At 43.4% G+C, this 27,779-nt stretch overlaps 2 protein-coding genes across 3 annotated transcripts; both read right to left on the reverse strand.

Annotated features, from left to right (window-relative positions):
• Window positions 1-119: 119 nt before the first annotated feature.
• On the reverse strand, window positions 120-23,224 carry LOC114875935. The gene is given in 6 exon segments (XM_029186802.2): window positions 120-3,247; window positions 3,339-3,755; window positions 4,054-4,298; window positions 4,421-5,553; window positions 5,555-6,368; window positions 22,966-23,224. Coding segments are annotated over 5 exon segments (3,588 nt in total). The 5' UTR covers window positions 6,355-6,368; window positions 22,966-23,224; the 3' UTR covers window positions 120-2,254.
• A 256-nt stretch (window positions 23,225-23,480) lies between these two features.
• On the reverse strand, window positions 23,481-27,410 carry LOC114875972 (class E basic helix-loop-helix protein 23). Of its 2 annotated transcripts, none has more exons than XM_029186888.2 (5): window positions 27,014-27,410; window positions 26,723-26,934; window positions 26,361-26,599; window positions 26,038-26,261; window positions 23,481-25,942 (listed from the first exon to the last, which is right to left on the reverse strand). In XM_029186888.2, the coding sequence occupies exons 2-5, from the start codon at window positions 26,858-26,860 to the stop codon at window positions 25,713-25,715; spliced, it is 831 nt and encodes a 276-aa protein (XP_029042721.1). In that variant the 5' UTR covers window positions 26,861-26,934; window positions 27,014-27,410; the 3' UTR covers window positions 23,481-25,712. The 2 variants fall into 2 exon arrangements, with proteins under 2 accessions (XP_029042721.1, XP_029042720.1); XM_029186887.2 differs by having other exon boundaries at window positions 26,038-26,276.
• Window positions 27,411-27,779: the final 369 nt, after the last annotated feature.

Here is a 27,779-nt window from a genome sequence, read left to right on the forward strand (position 1 = left end):
AAAATAGATCTATTATTTTATAATAATTAATACTTCGTTCGTGCAAATATATATATATATGCATACTAATACCCCATAATTTCATATTTTCGCAGTATTTTAAATAAGAACACATACAATGGAATTAATATAAGGAAACATATTTTTACGAAATGTTACACAACTACAATTGGAATAAATGATGATACAATAGGATCATAATATATGGATGAAGGTATAACGACGTGATAAATAACAAAATTTTAGGACTGGTTTCATCATGAAGGACGAAATAAAATGTGAAAAGTTACACATACAAAATGAGACAACACATTACACGACAGACAAAAGACTTTTTCACAACATTTAATAAAACGCTATCAACTATGTATGCCTTTTTTTTTTTACTCAAATACTCTAAAAGTTACTTACATACGTGTAGTTTATATACGTATTTATGTTAGACGGAGATGTCACATCCCTCGCAACGCATCGACGTTTCAAATCTACACGTCTTCCTTCGTTTCTTCTATTTTCCGACAAAAATCAGATTTCGTTATCATTGTACACTGATAACAAACGTAACGATTCAGGCACCAATCAGCGACGATGAACACAGTGTAAAAACACGGAAATAGAAGATCGTCAGGATGTGCTCAGGAGTTGACACGTCCAGTAAGTATGTATAAATTTAATACTATCGTCGTTATCATTGTTTCCTTAAGTGTAATATTTCAATTAATCGTGGGTATTAGCGATCAACGTCCCGGGATGCTAAAGAGGTCTGTGTCTGAAAATCTACAAGGTGTATAACACAATGGATACGCAGAAGAATCGCCAAACAAGGCAAACTTCCACTTCCTTATTTTTCAGACTTCATTTATCGTTCGTTTATTTAAAAATAAAAAAACATTCGCGCGGGTTTTTCCTTCCTTTATTCGCTCGACGTAAAACCTTGAAATTGCGATGAAATAATAAAGTTGAGCCGTTGATCGTTCGGACATAAAAATTGCTTAACAATCAAGAAACTTGTATTCAGTGTGCATCGATATTAAAAAGGATTGCAATTTCAAGGTGCCAGATGAAAGAAGAACGAGGAACAGAAGAAAAGAAACACATGCAAGGGCTTTATGTGTTCTGTAGACAGCGTGCGCTTGGTATATCGATCAAACATTATTTTCTTTCTAAAACATTGAAAAACGTGCGTAATCCTCGATGCGTGTCCATTCAGTGTGCCCATACAATACGAGGAAAATTTACTTAATTTTCCTCGTTTACCATCGTCCGTTGAAAAACAAAAACCATTCAAACATGATTTCCTACTAACTGGCATAAAAAAGTCCCATAATTTATTCCTTAACCTACAGGATGATCCTGACAATCCTCATTTTCATTATGCACAAGTATATCACAATCGCTCACGTTAAGTGGTCGTGTACAAATGTGTTTTGCGTATTATACGTGCTTTCCTTCCTTTTCCTTTCAGTCTCGCTGTTGCAACGGATACGAGTTTTCGCCATCGCCGCTGTCACACGAATCCGAAACTTTGTTTTTTTTTCTTTTAGGTTTGTTATAAAGAGACATGCGTGACCCGCGATCTTAGAGTAAAGTATTAAAGTTAAATATTATAAACTGCAATCTAAGCTGATCCCATGTTGTTGTTTCTTGTTTCATTTTTTTTCTTTTTTCTTTTTTTTTTTTTTTTGTTTGGTCACAACCTCGTTGAATTTCTTCTGTAACTCTCAGTTACAGAATCCTTGTCGTTTCAAGGAGACTGTTCATGAAGATTTTCGACGAAGACCTGCCGCTGAAAATCCTCCACCGAATCGGCGGCCCAGGATTTTCTTCGCATGGTTCGAGAACGTCGTCTTTATCAATGTAAACATGATGAAACGAAAAAGAACGACGTCCCGAACTTTCATCCCGGGCGGACGCACACGTAGTAAACTCGTGCCGAAGTAAATCGTGAGTGATTTTTGAGGAGAACCTTCAGTTCTTTTCGAAAATCACATAAACAATTTACTCGGATTTATCTAACTTAAAGGAGAACCGGTGAAAGTACCGATTTCTTCCTTATTTTCCTCATCTCGGGATAGTCCCCTCTGCCTGTTTTACGTTCACCGCGAGGTTTTCCAACGGAGCTTTCGAGCTCGCTGAAATTACACTATTTTTTCTCGTAATAAATCACTATACGAGTAAGAAAGAAAAAAAAAAATCTGCTTTGACGGACTCGCGGATAGACGTTCTTTCGATATATCTACAAACAGTTTGACCTTTAAGCAGATACAGTCTCGACCATTGACTTTTTAATAATCTCCCCAAAGTTTTCGTCGCACTCTTCCGTACTTTCCGATTGTTGCTCGTTACCTTGATTCTTTTCCACCTCGACCTTGGTTCCGTTCCCGTGATAAGTACCGTGCGCCTGGGGCTCCATTTCACCGTAGTAGGAATATCTAGCTGACAAAAGTTCCGAGAACGGTTCTAATTTACCCATTTGTTGGACGACTGTGTTCATCGGTTGCACCGAGTTCAGATTCGTGTATTGTGATCCGGTTGTTTCGTCCTGGGCGAAGCTGGTCTCGTAGGCGGATGAATGTTGTCCTGGATGGACTTGGCAGTTCCCCTGGATTGTTGCAGCGTCTTGTCCGTAAGGCGAGTAGTGTGAGAACCCTGGATTTCCTGGCACCGTTTGGAATTGTGGCTGAAATTGCACCCTAGACGTGGAAGGAAGGTTAGCGTAAGGCTGGTAATCCTGATAAGTAGGCTGTTGAAAATTAACCCCGGCACCGGTTTGGCCCGAGAACGTTTGAAAAGCTTGACTAAATTCAGGATGAAGTTTCCTTTGAGGTCCCTGCGTACCGTCAACAGTGTCTTCGCTTGGATAACAATCGTCTCTGATAGCGTAAAGATCCAGGCTATCCTCTCTTGTGCCGGTTACGTCTGGCTGGCAATTTGTCCCGGCATCCCTCGCGTCGTGATTCTCATAGTGCAACGTCGTAAAACCGCCCCCGTTCAAACACGATTCCGCGTTCCTATTCTCCATTACAGATCCCAAGTTAATCTCCCTCAACGGGCTTCTACCGTGCTGATTGTCGGAAACATCGTGATCCGTACCCTCCTCTTCTTCCCGATGCTTTTTCTCTAACTCTAACCGCATCAACGTGTGGATGAAATGCGTCCGTACTCTTACCGGATTAAACTCAATCCTGCCTGAACTATTCGCACAACCGTCTCGAGTACATCCACAAGGGAAACCGGCTCTATCAACCTGTCGAAAGAAAAATACGTACATCCGTGACGGTATCTCTCGTGTACAAGAAAATTCATTTGTATTTCTCGTTTAATAAATTCCGACCAACCTGGCACTTGACGTTGGCACGGCTACAAGGGCAACTCTCCGGATCGCAGTATCCTTTGCATCCGCAACCACAATGTTCTCTGCTAGCTCTGATATCGCGACATTCGTCCTTCTCGATCGCGTCTATTCGACGAACTCCTGCGGCACGTAGCAAGGCTCGTCTTTGCCACGTTGGCACTGGCTGCAGGAAGTAATAACTATCGATGTCCAACTCCTCGTTATCGCTCTGTTCCTCGTCCGTGTCGTCGCTCGGATCCTCCGAGCTGGAGGCTGCCTCGGACACGCAATTTGCAGCACGCTCCGAGCGCAATTGTGCAAGCCTCGCGCGATGAATCCGCCTCTGTTCGGCGGCGTGTTCCGATAACGAGAACCGTTCGGCGTGAGTATGCGTCGCGCTCATACCAAGAGTGCTGCCACCCTGAAGAACGATCAATCGATTTACTATACCCTACTCCACAGGTGTACGCTATTATTCAGAGAATAGGAAAGGAAATCAGGGTTTTTAACACGCGTTAACCATCACAGGTGATGGATATTTCCCAAAAATGTTTTACTATCAAATTAATAATGTAACGTAGAAGATAAAAAATGTAAGAATTAACTGATTATGTTATTTATGACTCGCGTTTTAACGCGTCTTTCATCACACACGTTCGCTTTCAGTATGGCGGCGAACGTGTTAATTGAATCATAAAGATGATTATCCCTGGGCTTACCTGAGAAGGCACGCAAGTAAAACCCTGTGCCCTAGGAAAGTAGTACACGGTCACGGCATCGAATTGAATGTTGCGTTTCTTTTTCATCGACTCATCGGTGTTACTTTTCTTCGGACTCGGAGCACCTTCCATGCAATCTGTTAATCGTCGTTTCAAATTGCTCTTCGGTGGACTCGGAAAGTTCGCCAACGGCGCCTGCGGTGTACCGGGTACACCCACTCCGATTGACTCCAATTGATTCACCACTGAAACAAAATGTCGTGCCTTCCTAATTCTCGCATCTCAATAATTCATAACTTCTGTTTTTAATCAAGTAGACCGTGATGGTAAAATGTTCGCCGCGTTAAAAAAGAAAAAGAAGAAGTACCTTTTTCTTTATCGGAAAGAATGTCATCGGGTATCCTGTCCAAGAACGAAGTCTCCGAATCGCTTTCCGGAGCCGGTGCAGGTCCGGATTCTCCAGGTATCTCGCTTCCAAGACCAGAATCACTTCCATCCGATCTAACTTCATCCCGAGCACCGGTGGCAAGAGCCAGGCTTTCCGCCGAGTCTTCCGTGAACGCTTCCGGCCTTTCCGATTCCAACCTGGTTATAATTTCCGGACCGATGTCGACACAGCACATGGATTCGCTCTCGGGGCAAGATATCTGGTCGGACACCGTGTCGTCGTCGCATCCACGAAGCCGCGCGTTCATGGACGACACTTCGGAGCTATCGGATCCGGTCTCAGTCTCGGTTTCCGTGTCGACGACTTCTGGAATCTCCGTGGCTGGTTCCAGAGTCTCCTCCGGCGAGCTGGGTGTCGCCTCGGACGAATCCAAATTGTTCACCGGCCGAGGATTCTCTTCTCCGGCGGACATAGCCGAGGCAAACACCATTTCCTCGTCCTCGCCCAACTCTTTAACGACCACCTTGGCTTTTGTCTCTTCTGTTTCCGGACAAAACGTCTGTTTGGTCATGTCCGCCGGCTGCGGCAAGATCAACTTCTCTAAGATCACCCTGCATTGCTTCGTACCGTTTGTCGAAAGCGAATGCGGCATATCGTGGACGATTTTCGGCGAGTGCACCTCGGAAGAGTCCAGCAATTGATCGTCCCTCTCGAGAACGCACCTCTGCATCGAACACGAGTCCTTGGACGAATCTTCCGGCTCAGTCTTCGCCTCCGTGCTATCAACGTCCTCGCACGTGGTGCTCTTCGGGTTCTTCAAAACGATCGTTCGTTTCTGCTCTTTCAACGTCGGACTGTGGGCATCCATGCGTTCCAACAGCACGATTAAATTAGGAAACGAGGAAGCGTCGATCGGTTTGACGGACCTTTCGCAGGATCTCGAGGCATCATTGTAGGGAGATGATTCGATCGGCTCCTCGCACTGTTTCGGCTGCTGACACGAGTTCAGATCCCTGCCAGGACTGTCGCGAGGCAGGGAATAACAAGAATCCTCGTCGATGAACGGATCCTCCAATGTTTCCTTCTCCTTGCTCTCTGTACATTCGTCTTTTTTCCGACGCCGTTCCGTCGACCCTGTGCTCCGACTTCGAAGAATCTGCTGTTGTCACAGGATCGTCGTTAACTTGAACAGAGTTCTCCAGGCTGAGACTATCGTTCAATCGACAAACACCGGAGAACGAATCGTCGATCATTCTGCTGCTTCTCGAGATGCATCGACCGTTCGTGTCGTCGTCGAAGAGACACGAGTTCGACGACAAGGATATCTCGCCTAGGGTACGTTCTCGAAGGCTAACCAGCACCGGTGAGATCCTCCTCACGTCGCTCCTCACTTGAGTCGTTTCGTTTTCCGTCACCTCCATTCCTATTCTCTTGATTTCCGCGTCGATCGGCAGGAAATCGGTGGCTGGTCTTTTCCTGCATACCGGCGACGAGGTTACGAATTCTGGCACTTCGTTCTCCTCCTGTTTATCGGGACACTGAACCGTCGACGAAGAATCCTCGGATTCGTTCGACTCTTCAGCCTCCTTCTTTTGCTTTCCCAACTTGAGCCCCATATCGAGCAGCTTCGATTGATCCTCTTCCGTCGAACAGTCGCTCGAGACCTCGTGGTTTACCAGCCGAGTCTCGGATGATTCTACTTCTTCTTGGCTATCCTTGCACCGATCACTATCATCCTTCTCCTTCTCTTCTGACGTAGCCGCGGTCCTGACGTTCGCGTCGAGTCCCGTCGACTCAACCTCCTCCGTTAATGTAGATGCTCTCGACTCAGGCCTGGCGACCGGCTCTACTACTGACGCGGCAAAATCTTCTTGGGCCTCGAAAACACGGTCCTCAACCGAAGACGATTCCATTTGGAGCGTGCAATCTGTGGTAAAGAGAAAAACAGAGATGATTTAAAAAAAAAAGGTCGAGTCCGATCATAATCATGCGGATTCGAGACGGGATCATGGATCGTCTACTCGAAAGTCTATGGTTCCATAGAGAATCAATTGATCGGTATCCATTTAACTGGACTATCCTCGGTTTCGTCCCCGTTTTCAGAGGTGATCTCGTATTCTCACCGCGTAGCCACATTTTCCTCGATACATCATAAGCAAAAGGACGGAGAAGAAAAAGATGGAGGGATCAATAATCCGCGCGCTGATACCGCGCACCGGTAAACAGAGAACGACACCGTCGAACACGCCAAAAGATTCGAGAAATATAGGAATCGGCATATCCGAGAGATGTTGTTCCAGGCTTTTGAACGAAGCCTGTGATGGAAAACGTTTCGGAGGTACATCCGATCGAGTGTGCCCTTAATCTGCCGATATCTTTCTTATCACACCACCGAATATAAAAGGGGTCTGCATATAATCCTGGCCGGAGATTATTGATTCAAAGCTGGTAGGAAAGGGGGGGGGGGAGGGTGAAAGTGGGTGGGAGGGGGAGGTTTCTGTCTGCCTTCGGTTACCATGCGCACCTTGTACCCCCCTGTATACCCCAGAGAACGACTCGACGCGACTAGCCAGGTGTAAAAGGGTTTCTCTCTTGACTTCCGTTTTCTTTTCTTTCCTTTCCTTTCCTTTTCTCTCGTTTTTCTTTTCTGTCTTTTTACCTTCGAGCAGCACGATCTTTCGCCCCCTCCACCACCTTCCGCACCACTCTGTCCTGTCGCAAATCCCTTCGAACCTCCGTACACGAGGCTCGATATCTCTCTGACGTATGTTCGAACTCGGCAGAGGGTCGATTTAAGTCGTCTCGCAACTCCAGCTGCCTCCATTTTGCTCGGAAACTCGTCTGTCCCTGAGATCCATCGAGCGATCAGCCGCCTCCATAGAGGACGACCGCACGGCTCTCGAGCTACACGGCATTCAACAATGTCCGCCTGCCCGCCTGACTGCCGCCTGCCTCACTGCCCCGGGGCTGCGAGTCAGTACCTTTCTTCGTTCCAGGAAAAGGATATCCAATTTTTATCCAACGGGCTACGAACTATCCAAAAAGGAACAACAGTCCAACTGATCGAGAGAAGAACGGTTACTTCGGATGATGCCCGCGAACCGTACTCTGGACAAGACAAAAAGGCCTTCTTTCTCTCGACTTTAGGATGAAAATGAAAATCGTGGAACTCGAATCGACTCGTTTCTTCGACCGACACAAAAACGATCCAACCACGATCGAAGTCGGACAAACGAGATTGAACATGGAACGTTCTGAGAGATGCGTCTCGAGGGGCACACGGTTGAAGAACAAAACGGCCGTGGGACCGAAAGAAGAGCGTAGGAGAGCAGCCTCTCTCGATGAAAGATCCAAAACGAACGCGAGAAGAAAAGTCGCTTCGGCTTCGAAGCAAGACCAGAGCTGAACGTTCACGAGCAAACTGACTGACTGGAATATATCCCAGAGAGACGAGACCCGGTATGTCTGCCTCTCTTTCTCTCTCTCTCTCTCTCTCTTTCTCTTGTTTGACGACGATACTCGATGACGAGAAAGCGAGGGAAATGCTTTTAAGTGGAGAGCGTATACTCGCAGAGATGGAGAAAAATAAGCGAAGCGAAGCGAAGCGGAGGCGCGTGCGTCGCGTTCGACAGCTCGGAGCAGAGTGAGCGGAGCTACCTCGACGCCGCATCGATGACGATTCCGCTCGGCGTCGCTTTCGGTCACCTTCGGCTCACCTCGGTTCTCCTCCACGTTAGTGAAGGGTACACGCGTACTTTATACACGCACACAGATGCTTTTGGTCTCTGTGTTAGTGAATCTGTAATACAGTGTACGATGCTACGAAACACAGTGGTTCTCATCGGACCGATCGAACAGGGGGCAAACTCGACACCATGTTCTTGGAATATCGATCTTTACCTCATATCTTCAACCTTTTTTCCAAAAAATTTAATATTTTCAAGAAAAGATATTGGACGATAGTTGACATCGGTGAAAATGAATTCTACGTCGATGATTGGTAGAGGGAAAGCAACTTTCCAAACGGCAACTCATTGATTACCATCGGTGAAATTCCGTGGCCTTTCTAGAGTAATTCTATTTTCTGCACACTCTCGTACACAGGCTACGCCTACTACTACCGAGCGTCCTCGCGCGCACCAACACAATTAACCACAGATATTATTAACTTTCCTAAATCGGACTACAATGTGTCTATATTTTCTCTTTTCAGTCGGTTATGAGAACAGCAACTGAGATGGACAGTGTTCAACGCAATCGGGGCATAGGGTTTTTCCATGTCTAGGGAATTATTCATCGGGAAAGTAGAACCAAATCACCGCTGCCTCCCGGGTTAAATAAGCCTCCTTATGCTCTCTGGTTAGAGATCTTTCTTCTCTGCCGAGAAGCTAGCTATGATTACGATGCCGAAGAATTCCTCAGCATTTCCAGCAATCTCCGCTTCTTCGCTCATAAACAGGAAATAGGAAAATCGCGGAGTATCGCGACGCATTATCGATCCCAACGATTGACCAATTTTCAATGAGACAATATACAAAAGGAATGCATGAAAACCACTGTTATATGCAGACGATGTATTCACGATGTATACCAAACAGGTTTCTGTCGTTACATAAGCGTACGTACACCAAGTGACTGTATCACCTCTTATCATTACCCTTGCATTCGACTTTCGTGGTACATTAGCATCGTAAGTGTCGACGGTCCAGAAACAAAGTCATGTAAGCTGAAAATCTGACCGTTTTAATCCGCGCCAGACCGGATACCGGGAGACCGAATACCAGACCAATGCCATATGACATACTCAATATCGTTTTTATGCTTGACATTAAACCTTAGACGATGGGTCACTGGGACAACGATAAATTCTATTTCATTTTCGACACTCTTACTTTCATTCTTTTTATTATATTTCTAATATACGGAGACCGATATGTATTCATTGGCGTAATTCGCTGGGGATCAGAACACTCCAGACGATAATTATACCAATTAATTTCATCTCCAGACGATTAATCGATGTTATTCATTTACAGTTTTCACGAATGAGATCAGCCTGCATCCGGATGAAAAAGAAAAAGGGAATTCAACGAAATTCGTACCGTAAGAAAACGAAAACAAGATATCCTTCGGCGTTGCTTTCGATACGCAATGTGCATTTTAAAATGTGGAAAGTTTTGCATAGGTGGCGTTGCTTGTAAAATTGACGCGGGTATTGTCTACTACCAGTCTCTCTCCGACTCTCTCTCTTATACATTCAACCCTCTCTCTTTCTTCGTTTCTCACATTTATATTTTCCGTCTCTTTGTCACACGCACACAAACGTCCCTCTCTCATGGACGGTTCAACGAACGAGAGAGCCTGGCGCTTGCGCGGCTCCGCGCGGACGTAATTGTCGCTACGCTGCAAAAGTAGAAGACTATACTACACAGCAACCAGACTACCCTGGATCCCTTTTCCCTTTATCATTCTCCTCCTTTCGCGTAGAAAAGTAATAGCACATAGCGCGACAAAATATTAAAAAAAAAAAAAAATTGTCGGGCAATAGACACTCTCGCGTGACCCCGCAATTAATTCATCAGGTAAACTTCGCGATTTTATCTTTATTCTTCCCTGCAAACGTTCTTCTTGTATAGCTGTGTATTTTGAAAAAAAAAAAAAAATTGAAAAAAAATTGCCGTCGATGATATAGTTAAAAGGATGACACGCGCGATCCGGCTCCAATTGATCTTCATTATAATTTCACGTGGCGTCGAGTCGCGAGAAACGAGCAAACAATTTTTCGTTACGTAATCGCTCGATTTCTTCTCTGACCCGTGTGCATTTTGATTTTCGCGTATCAAGGTCGCGTTCCTCGGGCACGTCGCGAAATTTTGGGGATCCCCCTCCTCGGTCGCGTTTGTTTGCTCGACTCTGTTACACGGGCGACGAACAGGTGCGACCGCGGGCAGATCGACGCGGCAATCGTGCGCCGCTTTCCACGGCCAAAGGAGACCCAATTTACGTTACTCTCGTTCCCGTTGCTTCGCCGCGACTTACGTCTAACGATTAAATAATTCATCGCGTACCGTTAGCTTCGCGGATGCGCTCGATGCTGCACTTTCATGGAACGCGTGCACGGGCGAAAGAAACGGCGCTTTGATGATGACCGACTCCATTTTTCCAGCGGGTACATACCGGAAAAACTGATCGATCGATTCGATGAAATATCAGCAGCTTTGATTTACGACCGAGTTATATTTCCGCAGCTGACTATACACGTATAGTATTAGCGTTTATGAACTTCAAAAATTTCAATTTCACCCGAACCGAATCAAGTGATCATAATTTTGATAACTTGTTCACCCTTATAAAAAATTCATCCGAAGTTAGATTATTTTAATTCTAGCGGGCGAAATCGACATTAGCCTCGGTTTTCATAAGAGCGAAGAAGACATATTGAAAATGAGACGCAAGGTTTGATCGGGACTTGATAGGAATTTTCATGAAAAAGAGATCCGAAACGCGGCTCGGTCCCGGAGTTTCCTCGGCTTTTCTAAACTCTCCAGCGAAAGGGGTGGAAGAAGCCAGAGGAGAAAGAGCGAGAGCGAGAGGGGAACGTATTAAAAGAAGACGAGAGTAAGAGAGAGACGAGATCAAAGCAGTTTACAACACACCGGCAGACGCTGCGATATTGCTCCGTCGTGCTTTCTGCTTTCTGAGAAAGGTCCGAAGCGTTTTCTCTCTTCCTCCCTCATTTTCTCTTTTACTCCTCTTCCTCCATCAACCACCCCTTCCAGTTTCCCTCGTTCTTTCACCTACACGGGAATACAACTTTGAGCACGACCTACACGAATACACCCCCTTTTTGCTTCGCACACTCTTTCACCTCGTACCTTGGTCCCTTCTACTCCTGCGCACTTTTCAAATGACATTGTTTGAAATATTACTTCAAATAACGCGTTACTTTGTTTCATAATCATCTTATTACTGAAATACAATTGTATTATTTTGATTAGTGCTGCTTTTGATTTGAACACGGTTTCTGTTCATAAAGACTCTAGCAACAACTTGTTTTAATTTTAAATCAAATTCCACCAGGTTATTTCTCCCTCGCTTTAACACATTCTGATCAGTACTATTTCTCCGACTCTCCTCTCCTCTCGCACGAAGCTTACACAAATTCTCCGCTTCTGTATCGCTGTGTCTCCCTCGAATCTTCGCTCGCTCTCATCTCGTTGTCTCCCTTCGACGCCTACACTCGGCTCCTCTCCCTGGTCCGCGTTCTGGCACCGCGGCGTTCCCTGCGCAGGCTACTATGGCGCATCACTATACCACAGTGCAGAACCACTATAGCAATCACGGTGACTACTATACACGAGCTGGGATATAGTGAACCGACCACGCAGAACCAGAGAGAGAGAGAGAGAGAGAGAGACAAGGCCGTGGCGACGAGCTGAGCGTAAGATACGAAAACAGTTCCGAGCTGGTAGGGCCGATTTCCATGCACATTACACACGATAGTTGTTCCACGAGGTTAATATCATCGCTGATTATTCGTTAATCAAGTAAGTGAACTTCTGTGTACATTTGGATCCGAGTTTTTGAGGGATCTGTTTGTCAGAATCTCCTCCGTCGACCCATTTATTGTGTTATACTACTGAATCGCAATATCCACTGTAAAAACGTATCTACTTGATTGAAGAATCGCCGACTAACGTTTATATCCTTTCTCGTATCTTCGTCAGATATTCGTATAGCAAAATTCTTAGGTTCTGCAAGAACGAACACGTGTTTATAGAAACACTGTACGGTCGTTGCCGGTTCGATGCAATCGGTAGAAGAGTTAGCGGAGAGAAGTCGGGTAGGTGCTCCCTGGATGTATCTGTGTGCGTCTACGACGGCACTCATCGGGGTGCAGTGGTATAGGTCGCTTTGGCATAATAAGAGCGAGGGAGCGGAATATAATGCAGCCTCCTGCGCTCACCGGCCTCCCTGGAAGCTGCGGAATGTACCACCCACCCTGACTTCTCTCCTTCCATCTCGAAGACACGCGAGCGAACGAACGCGCGCCGTTGGCCCTTGTAAACACACTTCTTTCCACCACTATTAATACTGAAAATCTGACGAATCCGTGAGCCGCGTCGTTCAGTGACATTGATTGAATTCTTCAAGGCAATTAACGAACTGTTATCCAGATATTAATCGATACCCTACGGGGAAGCACGGAACGCAAATTCCACTAATTTGAATATTCGAATTTCAAATTCCAAAATTTTCGTATAAATAATTAATAAGCGTTCGAAGTTTTATACAGCTCAAGTTTCATAATAGAGAGGATGCCTAACGATAAGTCTTAAGTAGAAGTCTGAAGGGAAAAGTAACAAGACGGAAGAAGAGGAGGCGTAGAGACGAACTAACCTACGGATATTTCGCGAGGCTGAGAGCTGCGGGGGTGTATATTGGGGCTTGTAAATGGGGGTGGAGGGTGGAGTTCCACCCCCGGCCGAATCGATCCCACCGCAGTGTAGCACTATAGCAGTCCACGTGCATACGTACCATGGACTCTCCTCTCTCATCTCTCTCTCGGTCGCTCTCTCATTTTCCCTTCGTTCCCTTCTCCATCCTATTTTCTCTCCAAGCTCATGGTAGTACACCGTAACAAACCGCCGCAGCTGCGCCGAAACGCGATTGCCAACGAAACTGGGGGGAAATTCTGGATGCTGAATGAAAGATTCTTTTATTCTTTTTTTTTTTTTTTTATCGCAGTGATTAATGCCCCGACGATGTTTCGCGTTGCGGATGAAACATTGGCTGGTTGACAAAATTCGTGCAAACTGGGAACTAATAATTTTACAAAAACTGTGACAATTCGAATCGTTCCTATTCACCCCGACTGCATCCTCCTTCTCTGTGGTCTGAACTCAAAGGGTTATCACCTGGGCTCAGGGTTCAATGAATCGCGAGGGATCAGCGAATGAGAAAGGGCGATGGGAAAACGCGAGAAGAAAGCAAGAACGATGTTATTATCAATCGATACACGTAACGCTATGACCAAAGTATATCCTCGTGCGTTGATTGGATATCCTGTACGAGGATTACTGACGCGTTCATTCAATTCCTAGTACGTACTACTCGCGCACAGCCGATCGGTGCAGTCACAGAATGCACCTATATCGTTGCTGCAAATCGAACGCCCACAAGTAGGAGGGATACGGACGATGAAAAGGGTAGAGAGGAGGTGTGGGAAGATAACGGGCATGGAGTATTATTACGTGTGTCGTGATACACAATCGACGTCTACATTCCGCTATGGAGAAACGCGGGCTCCGCATTATGGCCGGGCTATTTATCGAGGGAACGATGAAAATTCGAAGGAAAATGGACGAAAAATTATATCGATCCCATTGCTAATTATTCAAGTTGACGCGCAGGCGTTTCCTAATTACATCTCTCCCGTCTACATTTTCCTGCAAATCCGACCTCCATAGAGATTATACCGAAGGCGTTAACACAAGCATAAATACGAAGCTGGCACTATGCTAGCCAGTGTATAGCGGCCATAGCTGTCGCTCATTGTACTCGGTTCAATAGACCAGACTATGGGTTTCTCGTAGCGAGCTGTACATGCACGTTTGAGTGCTCTACGTATTATATTGTACGTACAGGACCTTTCATCCACGTTTAATTGCGATGCAATTTCGGAGTACAACATATTTTCACGATGGAACTAGATGGAAAGTCATTTTCCAAAAATCAAACGCTGGATAATATCAATTACTCGTGTCAAAGTATAGGTACCTTTCAAAAAGCCGAACTGAATAATTAGATAGATTTTCGAGAATTATATATGAAAGTGTGTTATCTGGTCTGTCTTTGAAGTTCAACGATTTTTCTAGTCCCGTGCGTTCGAATGGATGAACAATGTCCAGATTGCGCCAGTCGTTTGGTAAATTGAGTTCCGAACACTGGGAACGATAGAACAGTTTAATAAACCTTTAAACTCAATTAACGTCCGATTAGTTGCAACAGTCGACTAGGTGGAACTCTCTGAAACGTTTCTAGTTTGTTGTTAAACTTTCAACGAGGCGCGAAGTTGAGCCACGGCTGTGCCAAAGCCACACGTTTGGAAACATTAGTAATTTTCTAAGAAAAATCGTTGAAATTGATACGCGCAAGTGACGGCAGGAAAAATTCAATACGTAGGATCTACAATGCTTTCTACAGAAACGGATGCTCCATATATCTTGACGCCAATAGTCCACCCTATTGCAACAAGTATCGTACGATCGCGTTTCAAACATTCTCTGACACGCTTTCTACACCTCTTCTGGCAACAATGTTGGGCCATACACTTGAATCTGCCCCGTCTACACCGCGATCATGCGTTCTTCTTCCGAAGAGCCTCGAAGAAAATTAGATTACTCCGAGGCAAACGATCCAACGTACTCGACAAACATTGTAGACACCGAGAGCTTGCCAAATGCTTCTACCTCAACACGTTCAATTCAGAACCTATTTCCATGAATCTTACGAGACAATGACCCTGATCATCATCTACATCATTTAAATTTTAGCAATATTTCCACTGGACTGTTTCTTTTTCTAAATTAAAATTAAAAATTCCGCTTTTTCTCACCGATGTAATTGATAAAAGGAACTTAAGTTAATTTCACGAAACGATCGGGACAATCGTCGGGGAGAGAATCGTGTAATGGACCAGAATAGCGTCGCGTCTGACGTCACGTAAACGTAGCGACGCGACGCGACGCAGGCGGATGACAAGCGGTGAAAATACCGCTGCGGTTCGTCAGCTCGCGTTACAACGCGTTGCACATACGATTCGCCGTGTCGTGCATCAACTTCGTCACGTTTCAGCGGAACGACGACAGTTTAGCAGAGATACACGCTCTGTTTCGGGGGCGAAAACCGCGCGGATCAATCGGCAAAACAAACGAGAAACCTTCTCGCGGTTTCGCCACTCGTATTGTTTACCACGTTTATTTTAAGATTCTGACAATGAGAGTTGTACGGGTGACGAGTTGCATTTCGTATGCTCTGTTTGAGACGGTAAGCGAGTCACTCAATGACCTAGTCTACTATGGTAGATTCATCATCGAGTCTACCTCTAGTAAACCTACCATCCACCGATGAGAAGATGTCTCGCGGGACGGCACAGAGGCAAGAGGGGGTAGTACGTGCACATCGACTGACTCCCTACATTTGCAACCTACATTTAGAGCCTAATTAGTAGATGTGATCACTTCAACCAATCATACGTCACTGAATTATTCTGATGGGACTTTTTGTGATCGGTGGACAGTACGTCTTGGGTGAAGACTCTTGACATTGGAGGACAATTGATGGTGTTCCTTCGAACCGCGTTATGGTATATCGTTCAGAACCTCACCATCGCGAGTTTACAACTATTGCTTCATTATTTATAAAGGTTTCTTTTCTTTTTATTCACGATTGGAAAGTAATTGGAACTTGTTGGACTAACGATTAAAAAGAAGCTACATGCTCAAAAGATGACACCAATGGTTCCAACTCCTGATATATTCAACATTTTCCAATAACCCCTTGGAATTAAACTGCAAAATTATCGAAGTTATCCAAATAGAAACTCCAAAGACAACACGAGAGCCTCGATCTGCCTGGAAGGTGCGTTTCCTTTCGGAAACTACCACGGTACGTCCGCAATATCGTCGAATTTACTGCAGATAGAGTTGAGAAAGTAATTCTGCAGCAATAAAACGCTACAAGTGAATCCGTTCGTAACTTTTCCGTCGCCACGAGCGGCGATAAAGCGAAAAAAGTTGGTTAAACTTCGGCATCCTGTTGTCCGTCATCGGGAAACGAGGAGCATAATATCGATCGACGGCAATGTGATTCCAAACAGATCCGTGGGTAGGTTCGAAGATCAAAGGAGAGACGAGTATGACCCAGTTTTGAGGAACGAGGTTAGCTCCGACACGAAGGAACTCGCAATAGCTCGTCCTTCACGCAACAACTTACATCCACCGAGACTTTCCCTAACCCTCTCTTGTCCTGTATTGTTCAATACTTGGAAAAAAAATATATATTATGGAGAGAGAGGAGATAAAAAAAATGGAATTATCATCAGAAGCCAATTAGACGGTGGATGTGGACCGTTTTTGTTAGACGTGAAAGTATCGTAAGCGAGAGGAATGCAAGCAGAACGAACGCAGCAACTAGGCCTGTTGCAAAATCATCCTGAGATTGCTGGCTGGCTGACTGGCCGAGCATTGCGAGAATTTCACAACAGCCATTGTTAGATGGAAGGATGTGGAAACCGCGTCAATTTTAGAGGCAGCAGGGACCAAATTGAAGACAGTTTTCCGAACGACCCCACCTGTGATGCGGTTTGGTGCATCGACTTTCCTACAAATTACGTGTGAAATCTCGTTGAATCGTTTGGCAAAGACAGGGGTGCCATTGAAAAATAAACTAGATAAACACTGTTTATTATTTATGCCTCTTAAATCTACAAAGTTCCTACCGATTCCGAGCCGTTCTTGTAAGAAGTGAGATACGGAGCTTTCGATTTCCCGTGTAACTGACCATTCCTAATTCCCAACTTCTGACCGTGGATCGCGGTTAATCTCCGTGGAGACTTCTCGCTTTCCCCCTTTCCGGTTTCCACGTTCCGCAAAAGGGCTCGGTCTGCCATTGAATCCGATCGATCGGAAGAATAAACGATTCAACTCCACTCGGGCTGGATAGAGTTTTTGGAACAACGTTTGCTAAGTTAGCCAATTAAACGACGGTCATGATGAAAGGAGCATTAAAAATAATAGCCAACGATAAAACCGTGAAATCAATGTCGAAAGAGAAGAGAACGCATCCCGCGAGAGAGGTCATTCAGAAACGAAGTGCCGTTTTACGAGGCAACCTTGAACGATTCGGCTTCAAGTGCGACGATTAAGGATTGTTATGCAATATAAAATGGACGTGTTTTGTAAATTCGCGTCAATCCCTTACGGGATCGTGACACGGATCAAGAGGAGCCGTGTCGTCGCACCAGAACCCTCCTCCGCCCACGGTAATCCACTGGTTCATGACCCTAACCTACCCTAATCTGTAGCCAACCGCTGGTAGATTCACCCCTGACCGCGAGGTCAGCACCGAGCGAGGTTCGTTTACATCCCGCAGGGAATGAGAAACAAATGTTGGTAAACAAACTTGACGTGTCGCATATAAACATTTGCATCTTAGCTAAAGTGATGTTTAGAATACAATGTACAGTACCGAGAATGGTGGACTTTGACCGAGACACTAGCTCCACCTACGCAAAGATGGAAGATCGAAACTGTCTAACGTATCCTGGTAAGTTTCGATAGCTCGACAAACAGGGAAATGAAAAGAAAGGAAATTAAAAAGAGAAGACATTTGGTAAGTAACATACTCAGCTCAAATATTTACGCTGTGACCGCAACAATGGAAACAATATCGGTTGCCTGGCAACTCTCTGTTCAGAGACTGCATCCTACTTTCGCCTTTCTCTCCCTTCTATATCTTTCTTTGATTTCGCCTTTCGTGTATCAATCAATCTTCCGCTGAAACGCGAAAGCTTTTTTCATCCCAGAGTTAACACGTGGAGATTTTTCTTGATTTCCAAAAATTGCACCCCTCGATCCCTTCCTAACTAATTCCTCATGACTGTAAACTTAATAATGAACGATCAACAGTGGATGAAAGGTTCAAACAAAAATGGAGGAGTGATTTTATCTTTCACGTTCACGAATCGGTGTATGCATTTGTATCTGTGTGTTCAAGCAGGGGTCGCGAGAGAGAGAGGGACAAATAATGTATGGTGGAGGAGAGACGAAAAGGACGATAGAACAAGAGGGGAGGGATCAATGCTGGTTACCCTGGCAACCACGGCACCTGATCTTCATCCATCGTGGACCATACTTCTCTCAGTCTTACCCTGTTCACGGGAACCAAGTGCAACGAAAAGTCTTCCAGGATACCTGAAACGGTTCCTGAAAGAGGGTGCACTTGGCTCGCGAATTGAAACAGAAATGGAAAAATACGGGAGGAACCCTGTCAGCTTCCTCCAATTGGATCCTTCAATTTGGACCCCTTATTCTTATGTCCTCTGCTCCAGGTGTTGGTAACAAGCACAAATTGACCGTATCAACGTACCGAACGTAAGGAAAGTTATCTGACGGAATTCATTTCGAAATTACAAAATTCAACCTTTTAGTTTACTACGTTAGTTTATTAGTAAGACTAACGCCATTCAAAGTCTATTTGGACTCGCATAAATGTCTACTTTTGGGTACCAAAACCTTGGTCTATAAACGTACTAACTACTAATTTTATTTTTATATTAATATTATAATTATTTTACTAGCATTCAACATCAGCTGATAAATAAAATTCCAGAAACTGTACGAATATGTAGTCCCAATCTTCCTCTACCGCGTTAGTCAAGAGTCGTTTCTGTAAGACTCACTGCGCATGCTTCTGCGCATCAAGCGAACGGACGGCCATTTTATTCATCTGCCCAACTGCGTTCGCAAAGGCAATATTTCTTAAGTCTTAAAGCTAATTTCTATTTATCTACACTATTTTTCGAAAAAATCGATGTGATCGACCAAAATAATCATTAAATCAGTGACATTAGGGTCGAATTAGAAGGTTTTTTTAGTCGGAGAAGATCGACGCGTAGGTTTCTGCGCGTCACCACGAGTTTTGGCGGGTCGATGCGCCATTGTTGCCCTGGCGGCTGCGTCCGCTTTGTTTTCGTCTCTCTTTTGCTCCTGTTTCTCTCCCAACTCTCTCATTTCACCATTTTTCACTCGATGCTCTCAACCAATCCACCCACCCACCCAGCAGCCGCTTCTCTGGCTGTTCGTTAATGAAAAATAATAAATCCAAAACTATCGATGAAAAAAGAAGAACGCGGTTACAAAAGCGACGAACTCCGGTTTACCGTACGTTTACAATTGTACCCGTGCTCTTTTTTTTCTAGTAGAATATATCGGTTCAACCCGCTGTCTACTGATAAATAAACCAGACTGAAATTCAATTTTTAAACGAACTTGGCTTTGAAACCAATCTACAGGGTGTGCTATATAAATTTCGTACGTGCGATATTAAAACTACTTCTTCTCTAGAAATCTCTTACTGTTAAATGGTGAATGAATATAAAGAGACTCGTGAGAGTTAAACAAAACTTCAGCTTACTGTAATTCTCCTCTAAATGAATACTGTAACGCGAGTATCCGCTAAGACAGGGAGTGAGCATGGAATTTGCACGAATCCCGTTGCGAAATGGAATAAAAAGTCAAAGCAAAGGAAAAATGCCTGCACATGCATCAGCGGAGGGCAGATATCTCGTTATCATACCGAGATATCATGCACGGTCGTTCTCTTCTTGACGTGTCAGAGAATACGGTTCCTATGTTGACTCAGAATCTTCTAATACAGTTTCAGACATTTTCAGTACCAGTCGTTTTATCTGTTTCCATATGGATAATCTAATAAACTCGGAAATCAGTCATACCTTTAATCGACCATTCGTCTAATTACCTTGAGCTACATGCAATTTATCGCTAGAATGTTCTTATCGAACGTTTGATCAAAAGATGATCAAACATAGTATAATGCTGTAGATTTTCAAGTATACTATGAAAACGAAGGCTGCCGAGAAGCCCGTGCACAAACAGCGAGGACTATCGTCGCGATATCGATAACGAAACAACTCGTCACTTTCGGTTTTCGTGGTTGATAAGGTGCAGGGATTTTATTCGTAACCAGTTTTCGCCACTAAAACCATGTACAGAGTATTTCCAGTTATCGTTCTCAGCTTGTAAACAAAAGCAAGCCGTGATAATTCAATCGGACCGTAATCCTTGACCCAACACGACAATTTTGGTTCGTCAAGTACTCGTACCTCCATGCATTTAAGACTGCAAACTCCCACTTTTCAATAGTTCTCTATTATGGACATGAAAATTTTCTATTTAATATCTTCTGGAAATCTGCCCTTCATCTGCAGAAGATTCATTTACTATCGTTTGATTATTTTCTATTGCGCAACAGGAATAGCTTCTTTTACCGACGTACTGCTATCAATAATTAAAAAAGACCTTTCGGAAAGCATCTGATACTCCATACCACTCGAATACACACAAGAAAAAAGGAACTAGACCCAACGATCGAATATTGAAATAAACAAATTTGGACGATTTAAAATATCTGTTTAAACTTTTTCAAGAGTGGCAGTGGCCGAATAATTGGGTACTCGGTTCGATAAAGCGAAACGAGTTTAATCGGCTCGGGTCGGTGATTGTGACTAATATAAAGACGCAATAGGTATATTTCCATCGCGAATACCTAACGATAATGTTCCTCATCCCTGAATAATCCCGACTTCTTCAACGCTGATTTCGATCGTCGATAACACGTCACGCGTGCCTATTATGCGAGGTACGTAGCGTACCTGAGATAAGTTCACCGGAAACGCGTCACGTGTCATTTATGTCGAGGTTTTTTCGGGTCAGTACGGAACCGATAAGGATGGAACTTTTGTTCCGCGTTCGACCGTCCAGCCTACATTCTTTTTCACGGAACTGGTTTTCAAGTAGCTATATAGAAATTCTTTCACTAACTCAAATATTGTTATCCTAGAAAAAGATGGCGGTGAATCGTTTCACCTTGAAATAATATATCTCGGTTGAGTTTGAAAGTTTACCAAATACGTACTTATCTATTTTCTTATCTCCTTCTGTCATTTGTAACGTGTGAAATCGAAAATTGAAATGTTAAGTTAAAGGGTAAACCGTGATTGTGGAAAATAACAGCGTAATGTAGCGCACCGGAAGTCAGCGGTGAAGATAGTGTGTCACGATGTCATGCACGCGTACTTGCGAGTATTTGTTGTTATTTACCTTACCAAACACCATTCCTATGCAACCACTCAAGAACGCGTGTCTATATTGTCTGTGTAGTTAATCCTTCGTCGAAGAACATCACGAGGCAATGTATCAAATCGTTTCAAGGTATTTCGACCTTAATTGACGACAAACAAGCACACAGGCTGGCCAATAGTCTGTTCACAAGTGACTGTATTACAAGATACAGCGTTCATCGTTCCAGTTGGTTCGCGGTGAAATTTTGTTCAATGAAAACGATGTATACACAATCTGTGTTACATATTGTATATAGACACGTTCAAATTGCCGCTTCAGGTATCGTTTATATTCGTATGCGCAGTTTTCACATTGGTATTTTTGGCAACGAACGATTCGTAATGCATGTCCTTCGTGAGACACGTTTCTGGAGGATGTACACTCCGATGCAACGTAGACATTTGATTAAGAATAAGCGTGGAAGGAGAAGCCTCCCACCACTTGCCTCTGCTCTAAAAAGAATGCAGGGAGACCCTAGGGAAACTTAAGTAGATTCTAGGGAAACTTAAGAAGATTCGAGGGAAAATCAAGGGAGGTCTTAGGAAAATCCGAAAGAGAATCCAAGGTGATTCTAGGAAAACTCAAAGAAATCCTAGGGAGAATCTATAGAGATTCAGAAATCCATAAATCAGTAAAGCTAGTGGTGACACTCTTTCCCCCATACTACCTGTTAATTAAGGAAAGCCTAAATTTTACACTTTCCATTGTATGACTACAGTCGCCCATAGTATCCAGTGATTATTTCACAGTAAACGACAATAATTACCCATCGTTGCGAAAGGATTAAACCGTATATTGCGTCTAAACATAATGCGCAGTCATTTTTGAATATGAAGACGAATGGTTAGGGCTCTTTCCCCTAGGGAAAGGTAACGTGCCCTCTACTGTACGAGCAAGTTTAAATATACAGACATATCGACGAAAGTTTCGAAGCTCGATCTAACTGAGAATGCAGGTAGCTTTTGCGTGGCAGGTATGTGGAAAGGACTACCAATAGCGACCCCATCTCGTGCGTCTTTCGCCCATCGGTGAGGTAAGGTTAGTTCTCCCACTCGCGATGGAAAATATTACGACGCTACGAGAAAGAAAAGGAAAGACGATACTGTACTCCAAAACGCACGATGAAAAATTGCCCGATCAACCGTGCTACATTATCTCATGAAATCATTGTTAAGTTTTCTTTCTTATACATTATTAGCCTTTCAACTTCTTTCGTGGATATCACCACAGACAAGATTAACGAACGTGAAAAAATACGTGATCGAGCGAGGAAGACAAAGAGATTGCGCGAGCTGTCCACTATTATGACATCATAACCTATCAACGAGTCTCGTCGTAAAAACAATTGTGCTTTAAAGCCATCGTTTCTTCTTGCTGTTAAGTTTATTGCGTATTCGATCATGCATTAAGGAAAAAGAAAGCTTGTAACTGTCTAAGCGTGATCTCTCTGTCACGGTCTATCCATTTTGTTTCTTTCTCCTAACCATGAAAACTTTCCTTTCGAAGCGATCACATACACAAATCAGACGGAACTTCCAATGTTAAATTGTGAACAATCGGAAAGTAGATGATAAAAAATTATGGTATGCAACGACTTACCGGTTTTTGAGCGATCGTCACATATCGAGACTACCCCAAGTTACCAGCCGGCCGAGTCACGTCGTCGTCGTCTTGGCATTTACCGAACCTTTTTCACGAAACAGTTTACAGGGACATTATAAGCACAAGACCAAAAAACAGCACCAGCCTGCGAGTCATCTTGAACCCACCGACGAGACACGCACAGAATAAACCCCGTCGAATCAGGCACATACGGTGTAAGGTCCTCCCAAAAGGACGGAAGACGATCAAGTGAATACTTTGCGGAGTGACGGCCATGATGGCGCCACAAGTCGATGGTTTAAAATCAGGTAAAATTCGTTGAAACAGCATCATGATTGATTCAGAGAGTTTGGATCGACGTTGACAATAATGTGTCTTCATTTACGCGTGATTCTGATAATTATTATTTGTATTTAATAACATTATTTGGCCAGATAATGAAAAGACTATTTGAATACGATAGAACGAAAGTTTCATGGCGCGACCGAATGGTGGCACCACTAGTCGGTTGCGTGGGTGATTCAGATAACAATTATCTATTTTTCGCAATGTATAATTGGCTTTCAGAGATTATAAACAGACCCAGCTCATCGTTTCCCGATTAAAGGTATGATTCACCGTCTCGTACAATCGTGTCCTTAATTTTACTATGATCAATCGATCTATCGATCGTTTTTTTCCGTTTCTTTTCTTTTCACCTGCTCCATGAACTATGGCGGTATAGTTGGAACGTATTCAACGTAAATATTTACGATGTTTCATTAACACATTGACTGCCAGAGTGAAAATTTCTATGTATTATAAGACATATCAGAACGCTAATCGATAATAACGTGACTGATTAATTTTCTAATTTAAGGTTATGCTATTAGTATAACACTAGCGCCTCGAGGTTTGTCTACTCCTTTCTTTTATTAATTTATTAGATTATACAAAATTTAAGACACAGGCCGTAGGTGACCCCACGGCAGCCAACGTGTTAAATGAATTATACGTTCCTGACGTGTTCGCATAAAATTACATCGAAAATTCGTACATTCGATAAACTTTTGCGTCTCGCTTAAAAATAGACGAGTTCCGCGCGATAATACGCATCGATATTAAAAGTACGAGTTATTATTGTATTTAAAAAAGAAAATGACAAACTTTCTCGCTATATTAACTCGTTTCAATACGTCTGACGAAATGAAGGAATGCCCTGAAAGAATATCGTTATCTGTCTCATTTCTTGCTTCTTTAAACCATTTGACCTTGGTACCATGATATTGTCTCGTGACAAGTTTTGGGTAAACACTTTGCAATTTTCTTATATGTAAATAAATAATTAATAATCTTCACTTTTTATATTTCAATTATTCCAACTCTAATTGGAATATATGACCTTTGAAAACGACTCTTTTAGTCGAGAGTAGGGGATTAATCTATCCTCGCCAAAGTAAAAACAACAAATTTTAATTGCTCTCGAAAGATCAAAAGAGTTAAGAATATTGAATAATTAAAATTTCTTCTCTCAGAGCATCCGTTCTTTCAATTCGCAGTTGTCTTGAATACATTTCCATCCGAGTACTAAACAGTAATATCTACTACGCGCTACAACAAACACTTTTATCTCTTTTCATCGTCATCGTACCATCTGCACACATTTTATTGTTATTTAACGACCGACGTCATTAGGAATAATAGTCGTTATTGCTCATTATTAAATGTTTACGACGTATAATCGTGATCCGCGAAAGGGCGAGGATTCATGCAGTGTTTTCGTTAATTAAAAACCCTCTCGTCCTTCGTTGGATACACGTCTCACAATTATTCTCACAAGAAAAGAGATCGGCTATATCCTTGGCACATTGTAATAAACTCTTAATAAACGTATTATGTATATAAATAAGTTATTACAATCGATGGCTCAATTTGAATTATTAAATATATATATATCTATATGTATATGAATATTTATGATCTGTACGCGTGTATGACTAGAATATAATAATATATATATATAATATCTCGACATGTATCACATGCTATATTGACTATCGCGTTCCAGGACGGGATTCGGAAATTTTATTCCTCATCCTTTTACATCATTTCTTTCTCTGACGATAAAAAAGAAATCCTTTTTTCTATTTCTTTCACCAGAGACTGAAATGTGCTGTCGTTTATTGCTCTGTTGGTAATCGTAGATCGTTTAAGTACTTTCTTAATTATTAATACTTTCATAAACTTTCATCTTAGGAGCGTTTAACCGTAATTAATATTAAGTACATAGGTAGTAATATTGACTCATCGTTTATCGAACTCGTAACAGTGTATCATATAAGACGTACGCCCTTTGAATATTATTTACTTCGCTAATACTTTCAACAAGTAGCCTCCGGTTTGTAACTTACAGATTACATACATTTTCGTACTATAGTGACTTACCATTAGATCGTTAAGTTCTGTTTTATGGAAGATAATATAGCAGGGGAAGGTTTCTAAATTTCGGCCTAAATTAAGGTTTCTGAATATTTTTTAACTTATTTTGATAACAGAATTTTTGTTAAAGTATAGGCAAATTTCAAATGCGTTATTTTTCAATTAATTCTTTGAAATTAATTCTCGAAACAAATACCACGTAGCCTTCTTAAAGCAACCCTCCCCTATATGGAAAACCTTTAAAAATATCTGATGCAATTACCAACCCCGTAATCTTTGATTCTCCATTCGTTCGCTTCATAAAAGAAAAGAGAAAATTAGAATCCTTAATTTGATTCTCCACTAGCTACAGTGGCATCGGTGGAAGGTCCACCCGCTGTGACGTTCTGGGGATCGTTCGTAGGAAGTCCTTGCATGTCCTGGACACCTTGGAACAATTTGCCCGGGAAACCATGCAGGAGATCGTAGGAAACAGGTGTGGGTGGCAGAGCTGTTGTGTGAGCGTGCGGTGACTGCAGAACTGCTATCACTCTTCTCAGTTCCTCCAAGGCGTTTCCTGTACGGGGTGTGTAATTCAGTAGAGGGTAATTGAATGGGAACGTCGCACAGGTTCGTCCGTATAGTTTGAAATACTTTTATCGAGCGTGTTACCTTGCATGAGAATGTAGTTCTTCGCCAATAGCAGGGTGGCAATCTTGGACAGTTTTCTCACGGACGGACTATGAGCGTACGGAATTACGGATCGAAGTTCGTCGAGGGCGTCATTTAAATCGTGCATTCTTCTACGTTCTCTGGCGTTTATGTTTAATCGCATGCTCTTCCCTTGACGAGTGCTCTTCGATTTCGACGGACAGTTCAGTCTCGACGCTCCTGGTCTATGACGGTCAAACCTGATTCTCAATATTACTTTCGCGATTTTCAATTTTCACAAATTGTAAAATTACGATTTCGCATTCGTAGGCTCATTTAAATACCTTTCAGAGTCTGGTCTGTTTTCATCCGACAGAGCACTGGACGAAGCGTGGGGCTGTGGTTGTTGCTGAAAGTAGAAACCACCAAGACCAACGGCACCCAACGGAGTTCTCCTTCCAGGTGCACTTTGAGGGTGCTCCGACGAGTAGCCAGCTGTTGGAGCGGAAACACTAGCGTGAGATGCTCCTGGCACCGAGTACATGGATTCCAACGACCCTGTCGATTGAGGTGGTAATGGATGCTGTAACAAGAAATTTTTCAAAGTGAAATAAAATCTCTTCGAATTGAAATTTCTTGATTAAAATTTATGCCATTGGAGATATTGATCAATGATTTCTTGTGATTTTCAGGTATCAGTACACACAGCGGTACGATGCTCCCAAGCCCATGTGGGATGCGAAGCGGAACGTTGCCAGGATCCTTGCTGCAGATGCGCCTCAGGAAGACCTTCTCTCCTATCGTCGTCCTCCGTCGAGCTGCTCTCCCCGTCGTACGATCTCATCTCTCAGCCAACACTCCTATCCCTTCGAAACGCGTCTCACTTCCGTCCAGGACTTCCACCGATCGTCCGCTCGACTTCATAAATATAGAAACATCGTTTGTTCGGTTATCATCGTTCAAGCGTAATGTAATCAATAGTAACCGCAACACTTACCGACAAATTCCTTTCCGGTCATGCACGGCGCAGGATCTCCTCCATCCAGCGAGGATCAGCAAAATTTTTTTCGCACCAACGTGTAACAGGCCATCTTCCTTCGAACCAATAATGTCACTCTTTGATTCCTTTTTTCCTCTTTTTCAGATTGATCCAGTAATTACAACTTAAAGGTCGCTGATCATAGCCATGTTATCCTGTCGAAAGAATAATCTGCAGACCCAGCTGTTTATCTCTCGTGCACGTTTTATTTAATAATCTTTGGTTCTTTAAAAGCGTCTCGGTTATTGTTTATGGTTCATTTAATTATCGCTCGATTATATTTTCACGCACAAACGAGAGACTTTTTACAGGGAACACGCACGCGTCTGTTGTTTGCAGACGCCCTGCGCACAGGGTGCACGCCGTCTGCAACCCCTAAATGTAGTTCCGCTTTCTTCCAACAGGACGAGCCAGCGTTGAAATAGGGGATGCTGGACTGGACCAACGGCTGGCGAACCCTGGTGAACATCGGACAAAGTTCCAGGGTACGAGAGGTCAGCTTCTTACCAACTGGATAGGTCGATGCCCAGGAAGATCGAGTTCAAAGGGTGCGACATCATTTTTCTTTTCTTTTCCCGTCTTTTTTATTTTTTTTTTTATTTTATTTTTTTTTCTTTGTTGATTTCGCAAGTAATATTCTATGCGTACACTGCATAGCTTAGGGGCGTTCTGTCCTGAGAATGTTAAGGGTGGGTCAAGGTGGTTGTTGAACGATGTATAAGTA

Source organism: Osmia bicornis, chromosome 11 (genome assembly GCF_907164935.1).
Source record: "Osmia bicornis bicornis chromosome 11, iOsmBic2.1, whole genome shotgun sequence".
Classification (NCBI taxonomy): domain Eukaryota; kingdom Metazoa; phylum Arthropoda; class Insecta; order Hymenoptera; family Megachilidae; genus Osmia; species Osmia bicornis.

Coding starts and splice junctions, on each gene's coding strand:
- LOC114875972 (XM_029186887.2), bottom strand. CDS start 26,860: ATGAGATCGTACGACGGGGAGAGCAGCTCGACGGAGGACGACGATAGG. Junction 26,600..26,722: donor CTTGGGAGCATCGTACCGCT/GTGTGTACTGAT, acceptor TTCTTGTTACAG/CATCCATTACCACCTCAATC. Junction 25,943..26,037: donor GAACTACATTCTCATGCAAG/GTAACACGCTCG, acceptor CACCCCGTACAG/GAAACGCCTTGGAGGAACTG.